The sequence below is a fragment of the Phoenix dactylifera genome, chromosome 2, assembly GCF_051530095.1.
Source record: "Phoenix dactylifera cultivar Ajwa chromosome 2, Ajwa_hap1_PhDact_Kaust_v1.1, whole genome shotgun sequence".
Lineage (NCBI taxonomy): Eukaryota > Viridiplantae > Streptophyta > Magnoliopsida > Arecales > Arecaceae > Phoenix > Phoenix dactylifera.
This window is the reverse complement of record NC_143191.1, coordinates 38816202-38830061: the sequence shown is the minus strand read 5'-3', so window position 1 is coordinate 38830061 and position 13860 is coordinate 38816202. Positions and strand designations below refer to the sequence as shown.

General features: G+C 38.6%; 1 protein-coding gene across 6 annotated transcripts; it reads right to left on the bottom strand.

Annotated features, from left to right (window-relative positions):
* Positions 1-2237: 2237 nt before the first annotated feature.
* LOC103705369 (transcription factor bHLH48-like) lies at positions 2238-10244 on the bottom strand. 6 transcript variants are annotated; one of them, XM_088716334.2, is made up of 7 exons: positions 9250-10244; positions 9024-9170; positions 8843-8908; positions 5889-6011; positions 5566-5640; positions 4733-4955; positions 2238-2470 (listed from the first exon to the last, which is right to left on the bottom strand). In XM_088716334.2, exons 1-7 carry the CDS (start codon positions 9811-9813, stop codon positions 2433-2435), a joined length of 1236 nt encoding a protein of 411 aa, XP_088572460.2. In that variant the 5' UTR covers positions 9814-10244; the 3' UTR covers positions 2238-2432. The 6 variants fall into 6 exon arrangements, with proteins under 6 accessions (XP_088572460.2, XP_088572459.2, XP_008787267.4 ...); XM_088716333.2 differs by having other exon boundaries at positions 2238-2473; positions 9250-10243; XM_008789045.6 differs by having other exon boundaries at positions 2238-2473; positions 5889-5957; positions 9250-10239.
* Positions 10245-13860: the final 3616 nt, after the last annotated feature.

The window sequence follows — 13860 nt, the reverse complement described above, 5'->3', positions numbered from 1 at the left end:
GCCATAGGCTGATGCCAATTTTTCATCTTGAGTTCTCATTACTTCTTCTGCCAAAAATTATATCATGGATGATACAATGATTTGTAAAACCTTTGAAAGCTCATGTGATTTTAAAGGAACATTTCATGAATGGTTGATATAAAATTATCTAAGTAGAATGACTGATGTAGGTTACATGCACATTAATTGTCATCATTCACGATGAACAAGCGAGAGAGATGCTTCCTTCATATGTTTATTGCTCTCATCGGAGAGGATTTTCATTTTTTCAGTAAACTGTTTTGAGGTTAACAGCAGCTATAAATATCCTTTGTGTAACTTACTACATGTGTACGTTCTTGGCTGCCTCTTTTCGTATGCCATATTTGAACTACTATCTTGGTTCTACTTCTGCACTTCACCCTATTTATCAACCGATATGAAACTTCTGCACTTGATGTATCTAAAGAGGGCAGTGTGGTTGGGCTGAAATTTTTATATAACTGGTCAATATTTTACTGAAAAAATAATGAAATTACATCAAACTTGTTTTAATATTTATTTTTCCAACAAGAGTATAAAAATAAGAAAATGAAGAATGGGTTTTTTTTAAAAAAAAAGTGGGAACTAGGGAGCGATCCATGTCCACAACCTGGTCTTTGCTTGACATTCCCCTTCGACCACGAGCATGTTTGCAGGTGTCGCTTAACTGTTTACCTCTGCACTTTTATTTTTCCACGCCAATGTGATCTCCAATACCAGTTTTCTGTGTCCCTGCCTATGGAAACCTCGGTAAAATAGCCCTTTGTGAAAGTACGCTGAATTCTGTGATGCACTGGAAACTGAAAAAGATCAAATAAGCTAATTGCTGCCCTTCACTGTGCTATCCTAGACCAGTCAAAGTGGTGAGTCCATTCATCAGCTTTCAATGATCACAGCGCGTATCAGAATGGGCAGTGTCAGAAAGTGCATCCCACTTCCCAGCCATCAGTAGTGCTGTGAAGAGGTCACATGCTGCGCGTACAGATGTACTATTGATGATTAACGAATAAATTGCTCATTGGGATCAGGACCACAGCTATAAGAAATTAGTTGAGTATTGCTTATGGAGAAAATATATTGGTCCTGAAGTGCTTGCCGAATGACAAATCATGTAAATCATAACCACGGGCAGTTCGCATCATTGATTTTATTTTTGTTCGTAAATGTCGTTTATATGCTTGAGATTTTGCCATCAAATTTGATTTTTTGCACATGCTACCATGGCATCTTGTTCATATATAAAATTCTGTATACAGAAAAACATGAATGATATTTCTTTTCTTCCTATATGGTTATGTTTACTTGATCAAAGATTAGACTTGAGAGGGTAGATCTCACTAGCCATTACTAACCAAAAGTAAGGGTAAAAATTATACCTGAAAACTCGATAATCTGACCCAATTATTTTTCTCAGGCATATTTTTCTTAACAATCACCTATTGCTGTCTCAATTCCAAGATTCTAGCCTGCACTTAGATTATTATATTTCAATCAGACTAAATATAAATACAAACTTAAATCTGTTTTAAAATTGGTTGATTTTCTTTTACAAATTCAATCATTCACTTTCCATGTCGTACTATTCCTTTTCCATCACAATCTGCCATAATTTCACTGCATATGAAGGACTGTTGACCCTTAACCAGTTGGCACACTAAAATCATGCGCCAAATTGAACCTCAAAAAAACTTGGATCCGATTATTAGTCAAGTTGGGATACAAACTCAGATCTTACTCATTTTAATGGATCTGAATACCAATCTCATTCAATTTTCATATCAAGTTCAGATATGGATATAGCATAGATCCATTATATATCTGGCCCGTTTACAGCCCTAGCTCAAAGCATTAAATTTGGAATTAGTAAAAATATATCTGGTTCCCACATATAACTAAACAGGTATACAACTGCTGAGATAGCATACTGCCTGGTGAGACAAGAAAATAGTCAGATAACTACCACAGACAATAATTACTGGAGCTTGTTCTGCATGCCACAGTTTATATAAATTTGTAAGTTCTTACAACAAAATGTATATATGATCTACATTTTCTTAGCCACGAGAAGTTTAAATTCAGAAACTCATAATGTTGGTTCCCTGATCTAGATTCATCGTGCATTCTTTTTGAAGAAAGCCACACAACCTATGTTGAAGATCATGATGCCCTGTATTGTATTCATGGAGATTCAGAGTTATGTTTAAATTGGAATGCTGAAAACTGAGTAACAAGGATATCATATAAGAAAATAGGGTTTTATCATATTCTGCAATTAATGAGCAGAGAGCTGATAACTCTAAAGAATGTAGAGTTAATACTCTCATCTTCCACTCTACTCAATCTAACAATAGTATCTTTGCTATGTACATCATGAGCATGCTCATAATATGGCAGCAACCACCACTGCGACTTCAGAGTTCCGTCTTCAACTGGTTGGAGTGCAGCGATACTACTTCAGAAACAACAGAAACAGAACATGAAACAAGTCAGCCAAGCATTTCAGTGTTTACATCCCAAAATGGACCCAATGAAGTGCAATGAGACATTTGGTTGTGTGCATGGGTGGTTTTTTTTTATTAGGAGGGGGGATGAGCTGTAAGTTCCAAGGCCACGGCATGATCAAATATTAAAATTTGTAGAGATGCTCATAAACATCATCAGTTCAAATTTCATGACGATATGGTAGCAGGACTTGACTTATAATTATGACATTGAGATTGCTATAAACTTAATAGGCAACAAGCAGCCTCATCACATCATTGATTATATGGTTACAGACATCTTAAGGGACAGAATTAATGTCAGTAAGCAAGTGATCAAGTCTTATTTCCTATTCCAATCCAAGCTGATTCTCTATTTAAAAAATTGGATAGGTGTAGTATCTGGTATGGGACCAAAAAGATAATTGATGAATTGGATGAAGATGACCCTACTACTCAGGTGAACAAGCACCAGCAATAATTTACTAGAGACGTCATGTAGCCAGACGTACAGCAGCAGAACTTCTGAAATCTGGTCCCCATATTGTTTGGGTCCCCACTAGGTTTTATGAATCCATACCGTAGTCTGGGTGGTCCATTAAATCGATGAAGTTAATATGTACAATGGAGTGGTACAGACTCGAACTTCTTTTCAGGAATCTTCATGACCGTAGAGATCTGGGCTGAAATGCACTGCACCTATGCTCTTTCTAAAGCCATGCATCCAGCTCAGGGAGTGCATGTTTGAGTCATATTAGGATTAGTGCTAGCTGGGTTACCTAAAAGCCTAATTTGTTTCAAGTATTTCTGCTGAATAGCATTTTTTTCTTAGCAGCCTTCACTGTGAAAACAGTGGTAGAGAAGATTTGAGGGGAAAACAGAAAAAGGAAAAGATCTTAGAAATATTTCTTTAATTGATTATATACTGCAATCAATGAAGCTTAAGTCCAAGCTTGTCACTTCCTTGGAACTAAACGTACTTTTATCGTCCATCATACTCTCTTTAGGTTAACATATAAAGCATGTGGTGCCTTTTCAGTTCAGGGCCAACTATTCTTTTTGTTTTTGTTTTTCCTTTTTCTTTCCCATCAAGGGTTCAGATTCAGTTGTTGGTAGGTGAAGAGGAATCTAAAGTGAGAAGATAGTGCGTATTGTAGGTTGCTAAGTTTCCCTCTCTTTACTAGGTTGCCATCGGCCACTAATGCAATAGATGACAGTAACTAAAGAAGTACTGCTTGAGTAAAGATGTTAAATTGAGGTCGCCTTACCATATTAGAGGTGAATCTGCTACAGGATTCAGGGATTATAAACATTATGAACTGATCTTTCAATCTCCAGTTGTTTGTGGACCCTCTCAAACATGTATTGGAAACCACTCCCTAACTTTTCGGATGCTTAGCAGTAAGTCTAAAAATTTATTAGAGGTTCTGCAGAAGCAAATGTTCAACAAAAGGTTTCTCAAAAGACCTAGGTGCTAAGCAAGGGGCCCAAGATGCTAAATACAGATGTAAATTCCTCAAATTCAAGGTAAAATTCAAACTCATCTTTCATGATGTGTCGAATGAAAGCAACTGGGGCTGTGAATGGTCCAAAGAACTGGCCCTAGGGCCAGCAGTATTGTGGATCAGATTATATTACAGCAGTGATAAATAGACTTGCGTGTGAGCTGGTTTGCACCAACCTCAGTGTCACAACAGCTGGCCCTAAGATAAGCAGTTTATAAGCGCAAGATCCAATGAGATAGCGAGAGTTAATACGAGGACTTATTTTGGAGTATGGGGTTTGGAACATCAGAGAAAAAAAAGGAGCCATGCTCGGCGACAAAAGACAGTTGTACAAGAGATGGCGGGGAGGGACCACGCGGGGGGGGGGGGGGGGGGGGGGCGAGATTTGAATTGCGGTGGGACGAGTAAATGCGACAGCCCCGTTGCTGCAAGCAATCATTTATAGACTCGGGCCCCACACGGAAAGGAAATGTCACGCCCCACGCCCACCAATCGTGACCGCTGCAGCGAGGGTTCGTAGGGCAGCGGATCTCCAGTTGCCCAAAACCACTCCTCTCTGAATAAATTCTATAGGTTTCCCAGTCTCACGTACCATTTCCCTATTTCTACTGCTGCCATTTAGTACTCAAAAAATCCCAACTGAGTAACTTTCAACGCGGTTATATTTTCACCAGACGACCATAAACAATAGAATATAATAAGAAAGTCAAGCGGTCCAGGGCATACCGGAATTGGCGGGGTCGTAGCCGAAAAGCGAGGTCCCCGGGTGGACAAAGAGGTGGGGCGAGTCGACCCTTTCCCACACCGACGGCGTCTGATGCGGGTGCACCAAATCGACGTGCCAGATCTGCTGCTGCGGCTGCCGTCGACCCTCGTCCGTGGCCTCCGTCCACGCAGACTGCTCCATTCCACCCCCGCCCCGTCCGTTACCCACCGACACCCGTCCACACTGTACCCCAATCACCAAAAACGCCAGTGGTCATGCCTTTTTTTTCTCTTTCAATTTCTTTTTAAAAAAAACACGGAAATAAAGAAAAGGCGCGAGTGGATTCCACGGTGGATGACTAAGGAGAGAGGGTGGGAGGATGCGCGGCTAGACGGTAACAGGGGAAACTCGTGCGAGGATACAAGTTCGTTTACTGTAATACAAAATTTATTATATTTTTCTTACGCCAGCTGTTTCGGGGGTTTCAGATTTGAAGACACTGCTGACCTGAATCCCTAAAACGCCGTGCTGGCCATCAACTCAGAAAAAAAAAAAAAAAAAAAAAAAAAACGTTGTGCTGGACCGAGTTGTAATTTAGTAGGCGACAAGGCCGAGCAATCTGCACTCCAGCGGAAGCGAAGGAGGGAAAAGCATTACGGGTTCGGGTAGTGAGATCGGCCGTCCGTTCCACGGCCGGCATTCCTTCCGGCCAATTAAATTCCCGGTGCTGCTGTTTGCTTGCTCGCAGAGTAGCATTGTGATTGATTGATTGATTTATTATTATTTTCAGATGGCGGCATGTGATTCAGAGAAGGGGGTCGGGACGCAGAGAGAACGGCGCCCGAGGCGTTACCTCTGCCGATAAAAAGCTGTCGAGGCCGCTAAAGTCGATCCGGGGGTGCACCGCTGCCAGCCTCATCGACAAGAGCTGAAATCCAGAGTTGTTATTATTAATAATACAGTCAATCATTTATCATTCGATAAAAAAACAGAAGAACCGGGGCAAAAAAATAAAGGACAAGAAGAATCAACAACGAAAGCCCACCCGATGGCACTAACAGGGGATTTAGTAATTTACGAAATGCTCTAAGAGGGTGGGCATTTTGGTAAATTCGATGGTGTGTTAATTTGGAGGGGAGGGAAGTTGTGGGGGGTGGTGGGACCGTAAAGACGTACCTCAACCTGTCGTTGGAGGGACTGTACGTGGTTGATGATTTCATCCAGCACTAGGGCCGTACCCGATATCTGCAACACAAATGGGCAAGGCTGACTATAGTTTTCTTTTTTTTCCTCCGTCAACTGCGAGTTATGCTCTCATGGCAGATCAAATCCAAAAAACTTTCAGGGACTCAGAAAAATTACAATAAGATGTGATTTGCGAAAGAAGAGAAAGAGCAAACTGAGAGTCCATTTAGCATATGCAAACAATCTGGCAAAGATCCTGTGCCCACGCCCAATCTGGACTTGTGTTGAACTCAAATTGAGCTTGACCACAACTCAAGTAATTTCAAATCTACAACAAGCTGTTAATGTTTAAAAAAACAATTACAAAATTCGTTCTAGAATCACAAAAAGCGATTAAGAAGATATAAAACGTTGCCTACTTTGCTATATTTCGAGCACAAAACAACAGCTAACGGGACAAGTCTCTCGCGCCATGTTTCTGTGTTTCTATTTTCATGTTCTAGGCACGAGTTTAACTAGATTACAAATCAAGTTTACTACTTTGTCAGCACGGGAGGAAAGAAGTTTGATTTTGTATATAGGACTTATCAAGTAAATTATAAAAAAAAAAAAAAAAAATTTATGTTTATTATATTTATACCCAATAGTTTATAAAATCTACACTTACATTCAATTAAATTAACGGCGTTCGTGAATCCATTTACCTCCTATTAAAAGTTAAAATTGTCCTTGAGTGATGAGTAAATTATAAAAAAACTCTGAGATTAGGAATAAATTATACTTATATCCAATAATTTAAAAAATCTACGCTTATTCCTCTAAGATTTATTTATTCAACACTTTAACTCATAACTTACAGAATGTTAGCCAAATCGTTAACTTAAATAGAACCTAAATACCATATAATAAAAATTTTTGAAAAAGACCAAATTAGTCTTAAATGATATAATATCCACCCAATGAGGAAAACAGCTATAGGCACCATGGATTTGGAGCTTGATCTTAATGAATCATCAAAAAAAAGCTATATGCTAAGAAAAAAGCAATCTACATCTATCAAGTAAATAGATGCCTCTAAAATTTTTTCCCGCAGAAAACTAATATCAAGAATTTTATCGCTTGAGCTAACCTGTTTATGGTCCACGCCAGTCTATGAAATTGCAATTGATGCACCCTCAAAAAAAAAAAAAGAATTCTTAAGTACGTACTAATTTGGATCCTTTTGATGATATGCTACTAGAGCCATCATAATTCTATATGTAAATATAAAAATTCTTATGTTAAGGAATCATGTTTACGATATTGGACAAATAGAACTTAGAATCAACGAATGATATACCGACATTCATGATATTTGTGACGTGATGGGTGAAAAAGTGAAAACAAAACCTGATCAAGAAGGATGCTTGTTACTGAATGCTAGTTGAGAATTAAGAATGCTCGTCGCCATATGTCGATTGAGAAAAAAATTTATCGTCATTCACTTGTTAGGAAAGTACATTTATGGTGAGGTGGCGAAGCGAGAAAAAAATCCGAGCCATTCAATCTCGAAAAAAAGAAGACCCTTAAAAACGGAACATTTCAAAGAAATTGAAGAGTTGCGAAAGTGAAAGAGGTACCTTATTTTTTTATAGGGGTAATTGTGAATTTTTACAATAGATAAATAGTTTCGCTAACGATGTCTATTTAACTGGGTGTAACCGTAGATTTTACAAATTATTGGGTACCTTTTGTAACTTACTTAAATTTATTTAAAGACGAGAATTTTTTTTAACTCTTAAAATTTATTCAGCTACAGGGTGATGTACAAATTTCATTTTATAATGGTTGGCAGAGGGGAGCTGCGTCTGTCACCTGCGGTAACAAAAAGATAAATCTTTCTCAAATCCGAAAAAGGCCACCCAAAAAAGAGCCCCCGAATCACATCGTGTTTACTTGCACTTCGTTTCCAGCTACAGATTGCAACTGAAGGCCCAACATCAAAGCATGCGAACCAGGCCAACCGTCGTTCCGTAGGCCTACCCGGAACCACGAATCATGTGGCTCCATTTGATCCCAACCGTCCAGCTACCAACCTCACAGATCAGCCCCAATCCATAGCAAATTTACGAAAAGATAAAAAAAAATTTTTTTGCATGAATACTTTTTTTTTTAATATCGACTTTTGCATGAATACTTTTTTAAAAATCAATATTTGCATGCATCTAAAACACTTGTTTTGCTATTTACTTTTTTTTATTTTTATTTTTACATATATACTCATGATATTTAGCGCCGTTAAAAAAATTAACAGTTTCAAATTAAAATAATTAAAATATTTTTAATAAATAGATGTGAAAAAAATATTTATAACATGATCGCGATTAAAAACAAAAAACAAAAAACAAAATTATATTTTATTTTTAATTAAAATAAATGTGGTTCTTATTAATAGTATTAGAAGAACGGTAATATTAGACGCATTTGTAAAAAAAATATTTTATAAAAATACAAAACTAAATATAAATTTTAAAAAAGTGTTTATATAAATTTAAATATTTAAAAAATACCCATGCCAAAAAAAAAACCCAAAGATAAATAATCATGTAGGTAGACCAAGTCATCCCGAGTGTTTCCAAGATGTCCTAAAGTTCCTAGAATAAATAATTTTTACCGCACTACCTTACTGCGGCCGGCAAAATCGTATCTTTTTAAATAGTTATAAGCAATAAGAAAGGAAGGCTCCATTTGATCTCGACCGTCCAACCACCGGCCTCAAAAATCACACCCAAATTCCACGACAAATTTACAGAATCCTACAGGAGGACCTATAATTACACGTCCTTCCTTTAATAATCTACTGCTCCGACGCTGTGATTTTGCTTAATTTTTAATAAGACGGAGTAGGAGAGTTGGCTAATAGAGGGGAGTAATTATATCAAACCTAGAGGAAATCAAAAACTAACCTTGCTGCAACCGGGGACCAGCTCTTGCAGGAGCTTCATCCGTGCATTTATTTTTTCCCTCCTCGCCTGAAAAATAAATAATAATTAATTTAATTAAAACATGAGTACTTTATTTTAAAATAATCCGGTGATGGAGATGGCTTAATTAATTCAGGAATATCCGCTAATCAAGGGTGATTACCCTCTCCGCGAGGCTGTGGCTATCCGTGGCCTGGCCTCGACGAGCTCGGACGTGCACGTAGGGAAGCTTCTCTCCGGCGGTGTTCTCCTCGGCACCCTTCGCGCTCCCCTCCTCCGCGCTCTTGGTCTTCTTCGCGGCTCCTTTCACCTGCAAAATTCCAGAGATAGAAACAGTTCGCGCCCGAAACCCAGTTACCAGAAGCGGAAACCCTTGAACTCTTCGTTACCTTGTTGCCCTTCTCCGCCTCTTTCCTCTTCGCCGGCCGCTGCGGCCGCTCGCCGGGGATTGGGCAGATCGGCTGGGAGTCGGAGTCCGCTGGCTCCGCCTTGGGCTTCGGAAAGCGGTCGCCGGAGTGGGACGGGACGGAGGCCGCCTCCGGCGAGTCCTCGGCGGCGAAAACGGAAAGCCTCGCCGCCCGCTCCACGAGGGCGGCGTTGGAAGGGAAGGTCGGGGAGAAGCCGGAGGGGAGGGTCAGGGCTTTGGGGTCCCTCAGCCGGAACCGCCACAACTCTCTGCCGGAGGTTGCAGCGGCGGCGACCGCCGGGGAATCGTCGGAATCCGGCTGGTGCAGGAGCTCCACGGCCTGGTTGGCCGGGAGGCCGAGGAGGGCAGTGAAGGAGCTGCTGCCGCCGCCGCCGCCGCTCGCCGGCGGAGGCTCAAGGCTGGGGTGCATCGTGTTGTCCCTCATCAGACTCTGGATCTCCTCCTCGAACCGGAGGGATTCCTCGATTTCCGGCGTGTACGTGCCGGAATTTCCAGATCCGGCGCCGGAGCTTCGCGTGGGTTCCATGGATCACCTCGAACCGAGCAGTTCCTCCCTAAATCCAGCGTCAATTCCCCAGATTCCCTCAAATCTCCAGACCCCTTAGACTTCAGGGAGATCAAAAACTAATTCTCCTCGGAATCAGGAGATGAAACTTAGAACGCCTCCCAGAAGCGATCGGAAACCTGGCGAGAGAGGCGGCGGCCTCGAATTCTTGCGAGGGAATCTGGGAATCGCGTTGGAAACCCGGTAAACACCGGAGAAAACCGGGCTCTGGGCTTGGGAGACCGCCCTCGCAAGCAAAGCGGCAGAGGAAAGGACCGCTAAGTCGAGCTCGAGAGCATTATATAAAGAAGATAAGAGAAGAGGAGCTCTCCGTCTCTGTCTCTCTTCTTTTCCTCGCTACGGTTTTTACCACCTGAAAGAGAAGCTCACCGAAAGGAACCTCCGAAAACCGTGTGAAAAAGATTTGAGCGACAGATATCCGAAAAAGGGAAGAGGAATATGGTCACCTGCGGTGAGGATAAGAACGCGTTTTACCTTTTACGTACAGCAGTAGAGTTTACAAGTACACCCTTGGATTCTTTGTTTTTTTTCAATGGGGTACGAATTTCTATTTTATTTCAGTTCATAAGGATCGCAGTAACGTACATTTTTCCAGCTAGATGGCTCACCAAAGTTAAATGGAAAACATCGCGAGATCGGTTATTAGAAGTGAAAGTTTACTTACACTATAGATGCATGGTGTTTTGAGTCATCACCCAAAAAAAAAAAAAAAATCTTTGCCTTGCAACGAAGTAAAGTATCTTTAAATCAATCAACAAGAATTTCACTTGTGATTACCAGAATTTCACTTGTGATTACCACCAAAGTATTGACGACAACTACTATTCTAAAATAGTCTTCACCAACGATAGGATCAGTAAAATCTAATTTACAACTTCAAAATTAGCGCGCTAATAATTCTTTCCCTTTGAAATCTTGGTATTGTTTAGAACATGTGCCTCATTTCTTCCATAAAAAATGCACCTCCTCCGAATTAAGAGTTGTTATAAGCAGACCTAACTCAAGATTGTCATTTTGTTGAATCAAGAGCTACAAATAATTTCAAACCCTCCTTTATAGTGCTCTGCGTGATACTTTTTGATTCTAGTCATAATTAACAAATTAATGAAAAGAACTATAGTCAATTTGGATATCAATCTTTTCATGGGGATACATTGATTGTATTGATTTTTCAATATAAAAATGGCCCACTCGATGTTTTTAACTTAGTTAAGAATCCAAGTATATCTACTCAAGTACATATAACTATTTTACGTCTTAGAAAATTCTTTAAAAATTTTAATTTTAGCCTTTTTTTTAGAAAAAGCATGCAAGTATATTTTCTAAAACGTATATATAGTACACATGTATAAACTTATATGCACACAAACTATTGCCAATCATATTGTCCACATTCGAAAGGTAGCAGAGTTAGATATGATCTTCCATCTAATCAGACAATTTTTCTACTCTTTATATGATTTATAAATGAATACATTACTAAATATGGAAATATTAACAAACTCGTGGAGAATGAAAATGTATGGAGGTGGTCACAAGTTAAGCCAAGGATTCATGATATGATATTACAATATATGTATATAATTCTGCAAGGTTAACGTCTTCATTAAACTAAACCCCATAAAAGGAAAAAATGCAATAAAATTATTTAATTTTCTTGGATGTCTTGAGATAGTTTGCGAGGGAGGAAATTTGGATATGAAATACAGCATGGTGTTGTTAATACAGTGCAAGCATTATAGTTTGCTGCACCAATTCACTTGATTTTGTACATAAATATAGAAGATTATGCAATAACAAAATTATATTTATTTTTGAATAGTTAGCATTCTTCTTTTTCATTGCCAAATTTTCTAGCCTTATTGATGTGTTCTTAAGTCAACGATGCACAGATGTGTGCATATGTTGTAGCTAATATTCTTATGACAAGAAATGTGATGATCTTAAGTGAAGCAGACTATAAAAATGGAAAGCCCCATTTGTCATAATTTTGTAAATGAAATGCTAGTTGGTATGGCTTTAGTAATCTTTGTTGGTTATTAGCTTAGCCCTGCTTCACATTCATGGAAATAAGTTTTCTTGTTTTATATAATTGATTCTTAGAAAAAAAAACTCCTGGTACATCTATAAGGTTTTAGAAAGAAATTACAAGAGATCCTGTAAAAAAAATGAAAAGGAAACATGTCAATTCTGAATCCTATGTTTATAATTTTTTTATATTTATTTGTATGTCACTATGATAATTATTGCACATAGTTTATATCCCAAAACAATTTTATAAGATAATGGGAAAGTATCATAGATAATTGGTACATCTCTAATCGTCAAATATTCTAAAACTCCTTTCACTTCAAGGTTGTTTTACAACTCTAATCGTCAAATATTCTGAAAATCCTTTCTCTTTGAATCTTCTAACAATACTAACCCAAAAATCTAAAGAAATAGGTTTCTAGAAGACATCGGAACCAAACAACTCAATTTTATTGTGAGCCCAAACCCAAGCAGCCAAACAAATTGGTTTTATTATGTTTCCAGCTGGTTGACTCAACGTTGCATATACTGGCATGCATGAGTTTGGGCCTATATCTGAAAATTGAACTAAGTCAGCATTTTTAGCTATCTTGGATCGAATTGAAAATAGAATTAAGTCTATTTTGGTTCCACTTTTTAAGAACTCAATTGGATTGGGTTAAGGAGTAGGGTAACCTAGTCACTAGATGACCCAGTCCACACATACATACATACCTACATACATACATATAGTTGAATGTATATATATCTATGCATAGGCATACTCATATGCAAACAAATATTAAAATTAGTAAGAGATTAATATATAAAATATAGTTAATTTTAAAGATTCTTCCTTCGTGATCTTGAGAAAATATATTAAAAAAATGCTTTTCAATTGATCTCATCCTTATAATAATAATTTTTCTTTTTATGATAATAACTCAATTTTTTAATAAAATATTCATAATATATGCATGTATATATATATGAATACGAATATTAGGAGATGCAAATAGGTTGGATTCTGGGTGATCCTAATTCGATCCGATTTTTTGTTCGGATTCTAATTTTGGATCCAGATCCGATCCGGTTGAAGATCGGGTCGGATTGGGTCGGATCCGAGTCGGATCGGGTTCGGATCTGAATTGGATCAATTTTTTTTTGCTTTTGGGGAAGAATTTGGCAAATCTAATTTGGTGATGTCATAATTATGAGGTGCTGGGTGATCCCTGACTTGAAAGACTTGCAATTGACCTCCGGTCAGAACAGAGGACCGCTGACTTACTAACTAAGTCGGTCAACAAGCCAAATTTCATATCACACTATTTTTTGTCCATATGACTGATTGGACGGAACTTGGTGTCTCCCAGCTCCCCTCTCATGAGGACAAAAAAAATCTCAGACCTTCCAAAATCCAATTCCATTGCAGAAAACTGGCACATGACCCATATTCAGTTCAGCGTTCCCTCACTTCCTCCCTGCAGAAGTTTTAAAAAACAGAAACCAAAAAACAGAAAGGAACAAAAAAAAAAAAAAAAAAAGCCAGCTACCGAGACACCAGAGGTATCAACAGTGTAATAGATCGAGAGAGGATCTTAACGGACCAATAGTGCCACGACCCACAAAATAAAAAAAAAACTCTTTTTTGCTTTTTTCCCTTCTCTTTCTCTCTTCGGGTCCATTTGGATCGGATTGGATCCGTTCGGTAAACCCGGACCCGACCTAGAAAATGATTCGGATCCAATTTTAGGATCCGACCCGATCCGCGGGTCCTAAAATTCGAATCAGGTCGGATCTACGCGGGTCGGATCTCGGATCGACCCGACCCATTTGCAGCCTTAACAAATATAGTAGAGAAAGAATAGATGAAGATCTTTTTTTATTTTATAAAATTTTTTATTCATTCATTCGATTATTATATTCTATTTCTTTTGTTCATGTTTTTTTGATTCTAGAAGAAGGTATTTGGAAAAAAAAATTAAAGAATTAATTCGT